The sequence below is a fragment of the Podarcis erhardii genome (assembly GCF_964252035.2).
Source record: "Podarcis erhardii genome assembly, chromosome: 2".
Lineage (NCBI taxonomy): Eukaryota > Metazoa > Chordata > Lepidosauria > Squamata > Lacertidae > Podarcis > Podarcis erhardii.
Genome location: NC_138498.1, coordinates 59,607,031 through 59,614,886, shown reverse-complemented (window position 1 = coordinate 59,614,886; position 7,856 = coordinate 59,607,031). Strand labels below are relative to the sequence as shown.

The window sequence follows — 7,856 nt, the reverse complement described above, 5'->3', positions numbered from 1 at the left end:
ATTAAGTAGCTAGTGAAGGAAACTAGTCCACCCATAATCCTAAACACGTTTACGCCAAGTCCTAAATTAAGGTTACCAGACGTCCCCATTTCCCTGAGGACACTTCCCGGATTTACAAATCAGCCCCCATACAAAATCCATTGAAGTTGAAAAGTGTCCCCAAATTCATTGAAAAAAATCTGGTAACCTTATCCTAAATTCATCTCGCAGAGTTCAATGGCACTACTTCCTAGCAAGTATCTTGAAGACTGTAGTGCATATTATGAACTGTATGTATTATGAACTATGTATTTTGATTGTAACCTGCCCTGAGGCCTAAGGTGAAAGGCAGGAAAATCATCATCATCATCATCTGCACTTAAAATGGTTTGGCACAAAAACTGCATTGTGCACACCTGTTCTTAAGAATCAGATTTGTGATGAATCCAGGTTCTCAACTGCAACAACTTTTCTAAACCACTGCCCCCCCCACACGACCCTGTTTTCCAAACAGGCCCCTAGCTCCTCTGCATCCCCCAGTTCAGGAGGGTCAGTCTTGACTTGACTGAAGTTGCCTTGCCTTAAATCTCACGAGACCAGGATATGTGATTTATGTACAAAACCTAGAATCTGGTGGTTCTTTGTATCATCAGCTCCAAAAGAGGGGAGTGGAAGACTCTTAGGCTTAAAGCCATTTTGTCAAGGCAGGCTAAGCTCCCCCCACCAACCCCCTGCCAACTTTACCAATCATTCTTAAGCTGCCTCCATAAAGTAAAAGGGAAACAAGGTATAGTTTTCTTCACCACTGCCCCCTTCAACCCAAGAAATAGGGGAGGTTGGGCCAAGTCTATGCAGAAGGAAGCTCTAATGTTTGTGATGGGTTATCCTCCCTAGCAAAGAGTTTAGGGTTGCTGCCTTGGCCACAATGGGATGATGGAGAGAGCTTGCTTGCTCTTTCTTCAATAAGGAAACAGCAAGCTAGCAACACTTCTTACGCACCCCCACCAATCCACCACGCCGACCCCCACCGGCCTATTAGTCCTTTCTTCGGCTGTGTGTTGCTGTATCCTGTTATTCAGCGATTTAATAAAAGGCCTTGCTAACTTGAGAAACTGGAGGATTAGGCCTAGCAAGAGAAGGGAGTCCTGCTCCTGTAAATCCCCAGGCAAAGACCTTGTTATCCACTGCCAGGGTGAGGGTCTCCATAATAATCATCCCCTAGAAGGCGAGGAAAGAAAAAGGAAAAAGGAAATGTTAATGTTGTCTGTCGCTGGCAGTGGCGAGTGAGGAACGAGCAGGAGGCTGGGGGTGGGGGCTGCAAGGGGTGGAAGGGGGCAATTTGAGAGAAGGAAACGAAGGCAGCCAATTTGTAGGCCCTGTGCCTCATCAGGGCCGCTCGGGGCCTCCGCGTTTTGCTCCTGATTGGGGAAAGGGGAATAGGCGAGGGGGGATCAAGGAGCCTTGCTGGAGGAGGGGGGCCGAATAACAAGCGATAAAGGAGGTCGCCTTTGCAAGAAGGAGGTCTTCTCTGACAAAGCGTGGCGAGGCAGGGTCTCCAGCCAAAGGTGGGCCAACAAACCTGCCCTCCTCTTTCCAGGATCTCCTAGCTTTCGCTCTCTCCATATATACATAAAGGCAGGGGGAGCTTTCTCCGTGGCCGCCTCCTGCCTCCTCGGCAACTGGCACCAGCCCTCTGCTAGGGCAGACACGCACCGGAAAGGGTGATCCCCTTCGGGAAGAGGGGGGTGGATTGGAAGGATCACGTTCTTCGAGGCCGCCGGCACTGCAGGAAGCGGGAGCCGGGGTCGGAGAGAGAAACCGAGGGCGCGGGGCAAGGTACACATACGCGGCGGAAGGCTCAGCTCTCCTCTGGAGGGGTCTCTCTCTCTCTCCCACCCCCCACCCCCCACCCCCCCCTCCTCGACCGTGTGTGCTGGTGGTGGGACCCTGGGTGACTGACGTCAGAAGGAGCCGGCGGGATCGCCGGGAGAAAACCTGCCAACCCCCCGGCTGCTCACAGCTCCCTGCTGGGCCCGGGGACCAGAGCAGGCGAGGGGCGGGAGGCGGAGGGCTGCTGCTGCTGCTGCTGCTGGGCCGGAGCGCCCTGAAGGGAAGGGAGGAAGGGCCTCCCTCCGACGGCTTCCCGCGAAAGGCTTGGAGAGCGGAGTCGACATGGACCCTGGCAGGACGCTGAGAGCGCGCTGAGGAGGAGCAGGAGGAGGCCGCCCCCGCCGCCGCCGCCGCCGCCGCCGCTGCTATCCTAATTTTAGCAGCCCGTTCTCTGCTGGGATAACATACGAGGCGCTCCAGAAGACCGGGGCGCGAGCAAGGGTAAGCGCCTCGCTACTCGGGTCGCGGGGGCGGGCCGGTGTCGCCGCTTTGCGGATTCCACAGAGCTCCTGGTCTCGGAGTCTGTTGTAGTCCAAGGGCAGCTCGAAGCCTCCTTCCCTCTATAGTTTTGGGAGACTCGGGGAAGGCTTCCCCTTTGCCCCCGCCCCCAACCCCACGTTGTTTATATACCCCCTTGATTCTCCTCCACCACCACTCTAGAGGGCAGTGCTTAAATCTGGAAAGGGGGCGGGGGGGCGGAATCTGGAGTTCCTAAGCCCACATCCAAGGGCATTTCTCTTGCGAATGAAAAAGCGAGGTTATCTGCTGGCCCGCAGAACGATCCGTCCGGCGGAGTCGCCTTGACGGATCGCCCGTCGGGTTTTGTCAGCCTGGAGGGATCCTGTCGCTCGCCGGGCAACCCCGGCCGGGCCCCGCCCTCTCTCTCCTTGGCTGCCTCGGCCTTTTCCCCCGTCGAAGTCGCCGCCGTCCCCGCGGCTTTCCTAATTGCAGCCTGGGCTTAGCCTTGAAGTTGCAAGTCCTTGACTTCTTTATACCTTGTATAAATTCTCGAGGGCTCCTGCGCTTCGTCAAATCTGACAAATATACCCGAAAATATAATTCCAAGGGGGTTACCTCATTTTGCATACTGTGAAGATGGAAATCAAACCAGAACTTTTTGCCAAGGGGAGACAGTTCTCGGGGCTGTCTAGTGTCAAGGCTGCAGGGACAATTTCGTCTCCTGCGCGTTGTGGATCAGCATGACAAGAAACACGTCGGAACGTCACTAATAAATGTTATATTTTTATGGAATTCGATTTTCTTTTTATAGCTGCAGCTACTTGATCCTGAAGTATTATTATAATATATATATGCAGTTGAAAAGGCTAACCTAATATTTCACAGGTGTATTTTTCTAGAGGTCATGTGACAAGAGCTTAAGGTCCAAATGATTTTTTCAGAGCGCTGATTTATCCGCCAGAACTCGAATAATTTGCCAAAAGTCTAGGAGGACTTTAGGAAGAACAAATAAAACTAAGAATGCATTACTCCAAAGAGAAATCAAGTAGGAAACCCGATGCCTTAAAAAGACGATGTCTTTTTTCTTTTCTTTTTTTACATAGACCGAAATAACTGTTGGTTCTAGTTATTAAACTGCAAACAAACGGTTTAATAAAATAAATAGGAATTCAAACTGTCCACATTCAAAACCTAAATGGAAGCTATTTTATTAAACTGGAAATATCCATTTAAATAAAAATATATACACGATCAAAACTGTCCTGACTTAAATCCTAAATGAGATTTGTGTTATTGATAATGAAGCATGTACCTTCATTTCCCGTCCATGTACAGTAATTGCTGCCCTAGTTAAACGCTGAATATAATCCTCAGTTCCTCTTACTAGAAATTAGTTCCTTGGCTTTCTTTGCACTCCTTGCACAGCTTAAGGCAGACTACTTGAGTTTATGTAAGTTTCCAAGTATTAAAACATAGAAGAGGCTACATTATTTAAACAGAACTGACATCCAAGTATGTTTGTTCAGGACTGGAGTTTTACTTGGAAGTAAGTTCTATTTCTATCAAGGCTGGTTACTTTTTAAAAAAATAAATCAAAATCTGGGTGCCAGTCCCATAATCATTTTAAACCCAAACAACACTGCGGTTTAAAATGGATTGTAGATTAGAGTAAAATAAAAATAAATAAAACAATCAGCCAAGCATTTGTCAACAGTTGTTGCCTTTGTGGTGAATAAGGCAGTAGCACCAAAAGAGAGAGAGAAGCTACCTGGTGTACACTTCTGTATATGTGTGTTCACACATCTGTGTCAAGGTTCTGAATCTGTTCCTGTCTAATTTGAGGTTAGACTAATATCTTTGGTTTCTTTGCATGTTATCCACCCTGGCAATTCTTGTTACTATTACAGTGAGGGGAGCCGGGAATAGATAGGTGTTGATTGTGTGGTTTTCATTTTAATCTACACACACTCCTGAGATACAGTCCTAAACATACTCTGGGAGATATATTCCATGGCACTTACTTATGAGTAAACATATTAAGATTGAGTGGCAAACTACTTCTGTTTAATAGTTCCAGTCTGGATAATACAGTACTATGTGGACGGGTGAAATTTTCTTTTATTTGGCTTTTTAAAAATTTAATTGCCTGCTAAGATAAGAAAGCGCCCAGCTGCAAATTCCCATAGTTTCCTAATCTTGTGTTTTCGCACTCCCGTTGCCCCCACCACCCCGCCCCATTCGGGAAACCTCGATCAGGTACGAGGAGCCCCGGGGAGAATCGGGAAAACGGGATATTCAGCTTCTGTGGTTTTGAATTTGGGGTTGGCATCGTGTCCAAGTCAGTAGGAAATCCACTCTTGGCTCTAGATTGCGCCAGTGCAACCCGACTCTGTATGTTTACTCGGAAGTAAATCACACCGTGTTCAGAGGGACACAGAATAAGTGGGAAATAGGACTGCATCCGCTGGCTTTATAAAATCTCCCTTTCCAGTTTGCGGGAAAGCAGCTTTTTGCTAAAATACAGCTTTCCATGAGTGACTGTCAAACACTTGCCGCTGCCATTTGATTTTCTGTTTGGAGGGGAGCTATATTAACATACATTGGGACAGAAGAGCCGACTTACCAATAAATCCCAGGCGTGATCCGCCAAACCTAATTCCTCCATTGATTTCCATTAAAGGGAGCTAAGCACGTGCCTAAACAGTGAAATCAGCGGGACCTAAGTGTCCCCTATTTGCAAGGGGTGGCTTGGGTATAGGCCCTTAAGAAAAGGCATTCAGCTGAAATATTGGGTGTGGATTTTTCCATTAAAAAATAATAATCGTGGTTTTTGTATAAATCTTATCTGTTTCACCCTTCCAGCATGCATGCATAGATACACACATACAAGCATCCCTATGCGATTCATTTACGGTGTGTTTTGTTGTCTACACAGATTGTATTATGGAACTGGGTCTGCCCAAGAGTATCCCTCCCTATGTGGATTTAGGTAAGACAGTGTCTATTCGCTAGAGAAATTCGGAATAGCAGGGAAGCGGGGGAGGGGAGAGGGGGGGGTCTTCCTGGGCATTAGGCTCCGCGTCGCTTTTAATACTCTAGTAAAGTCCATTGAGCCCTTTTTTAGTTGGGCGGATTTCTATAGGCACTAATTGAGGCGCGTTTCTTTTATTTACTCTTGCCTCGCTATCTCCAACTCTGCGTGTGCTGCTGATTAACTCGGCTCTCTCTCTGCCCCCCCCAAAAAAAAGACTTTAAGGGAATATTTGACACTCACCCCCCATCAAGTTGCTACTAGTGTTAAGATAAAGCGGGAGGTTTTTCCCCCCAAATACAACTGCAAAGGCATCACCAGCCTTATCTGAGCTATTCCTCTCCTACGTTGTTTGCTCTCTGGACCCCATGACTGCAGGGAAGATAATGGATGTTGCTGGCACACGCTGATAAGAACTTGGAAGTATAAAGTCCCGTGGCTTTCTGACTTCCAGAGAAACATGTTCAAGGTGGGGGTGCTGTTTGGGTGCTGCGATCCTGCAAGTACTTGATCTCAAGGGGGAGGGGGAATCCAGCGGGGTTTTCATCAGGGCCAATATGTGCAGGGTCGCCTTCTACGAGGCTCACTTTCCATAGAGTTTCGACTCGGGGAGAGTCAATGAAAACAGTTTTATAATGATGATTTGATTTTGATTTTTTTAAAAAAAAAAAAACTCCTATAAAACTTTCTAGAGTGAATATACATACGGATCCGCAGCCAAACTCAGAACCAGAAAGGATTTTAGCCGATGTCGTGGTTAGCTCCGCTTAGCTGACTTGAGGGTTGCACTTGTCTGGGTTCTGTTTTTCTTAATGGGGGTTTTATCGGGCTCGGACGAAGTTCTTGAAACGTTTATAATTACCATTATTAAATATTGGTCGTTGACCGTTCTCCTCAGCAGAGTCACCGGGTTGTCAATTTAGCTGTGTTTAAAGGCATCTTGGGTTTGTTGGTTCTCCACAAAGGGTAATTATTTGTCTGATTTTTTTGTCGTTTGAAACAGGAAACATTCCTGGCTGGGTTTGCTCTGAGCACATTAAAAAGCCCCGTGCGTTATTAGAATACTTCAGCCTTTCAGGAAATGTCCCGTTTGCTGGGGGGGGGGGTGTTGTTTTTTTTCTCTCTCTCTCCCCCTCCCTCCCCCCCCTCCCTTCCTCACCAAGCAAAATACTGCGAGCAATTAAGAGGCTTGCTCGAATGAAACAAGGACAAGGAGGGGGGGTTGGAATACATGTTGGAAACACAATCCCGAGTGGCTCCGATTGCAGCTTCTTTTCAGCTTGGGAAGGCTCCCTAACGAATGAGAGAGGCTAGTGGTTCCTGCGCTTTTGATTACACTGGATCAGAGGCATATTTTTTAATTCCGCCCTAAAGAAGAAGAAGGGGAAAAAGCACCAAGTTCAGATGAAGAGATGCCCTGAGTAATATGAGCAGCCTGGTTAACAAACTCCCCTGCCCTTTTCCTCCATCAATTAATCTGAAAAGCATGTTCCCAGAGGGAGCGAGCTAAGGAACGATATTATAGTTCCTTATCCTGCCCCTCCGGACGCTTCCGAAACTTCCCTTCTCTCCTGCTCTGAAGATAGTCAGAGCTATTAAAGAAGACAGCAACCCGCAGCTCGTGGACTCCAGGGCCCGCCTAAGATCAATAGATCTGCTCTGGTGTAAGTGCCCAGCGCAGCCTAACAGGGAAATTAGGTGCGCGTTTTATTTCCCCCTGGAAAGCGAATCCTATTCCGTGTCTTCAACATGCACAGGACCGGGCTGTAGCCGAAGTCGGAATGCAGCACGTTCTACTGCAACGAAGCATCTCGATTTTGCAGCAATAAAGTCCCAGGCCAGCCAAGGATTGAGTGGTCGCCTTGAAGTGCGACCTAGAGCCGAGATTCGGAGCGCGTCGACTCAGAAGCCACTGAGTCGGGCGGGGTCCCTGCTACGTGCCTTCAGCCTCACGGTGTCCAAAATGGGATTCAGTGTAATTGTCCCGAAAATGAAGTGCCAGGCTGTCACTGGTGTATTTCTGCCCCAAGGGCTGCTTCTTTTAGTAGAAACTGAAACTGGGGGACCTCTTTCTTTTTAAACGAATAGCAAGACAGACCACTATTGTCTACACCAAGGATGAGGAAACCGGTGGGACCTCCAGATGTCGCAGGAGTACAGCTGTCACCCTCCCCTGGCTGTCTGGACCCATCAACATCTGGAGGGCCAGAGGTTCCTCGTGGCTGGCCCGGCAGCGGCTCAGACAGGGGCTTTTGGCAGCCCTTGCCTGGCGATGGCGGGACTTGAACCCGGGACTGCATGCAAAGCAGATGCTCTGCCCGCTCTTACTATCTGATACTTCTTCCCACACGCGCTCTGCAATCCTCTCCTTTTCTCTTCCTCCTGGAAACGTCCAGGATCAGGGCTCAAGAGAGCCTCAGCATCCGAACAAGAGGCGGAGGCCCCCGGAGAGAGGCTCAGCCATTGCGCTCTGGCGGCCTGGGGGCCCCGCAGTCAC

General features: G+C 48.6%; 1 protein-coding gene across 2 annotated transcripts in view; it reads left to right on the top strand.

Moving 5' to 3' along the window:
- The first annotated feature begins 1,905 nt into the window (after window positions 1-1,905).
- Window positions 1,906-7,856, top strand: part of PITX1 (paired like homeodomain 1) — a 43,205-nt gene continuing 37,254 nt past the window's right edge. Inside the window, exons 1-2 of one of the 2 annotated variants that reach the window (XM_081850429.1) lie at window positions 1,906-2,310; window positions 5,264-5,317. In XM_081850429.1, coding sequence (XP_081706555.1) covers window positions 5,272-5,317 — 46 coding nt within the window. In that variant the 5' untranslated portion in view covers window positions 1,906-2,310; window positions 5,264-5,271. The remainder of the gene's footprint in view (window positions 2,311-5,263; window positions 5,318-7,856) is intronic. The other variant, XM_081850431.1, reaches the window with a different exon arrangement.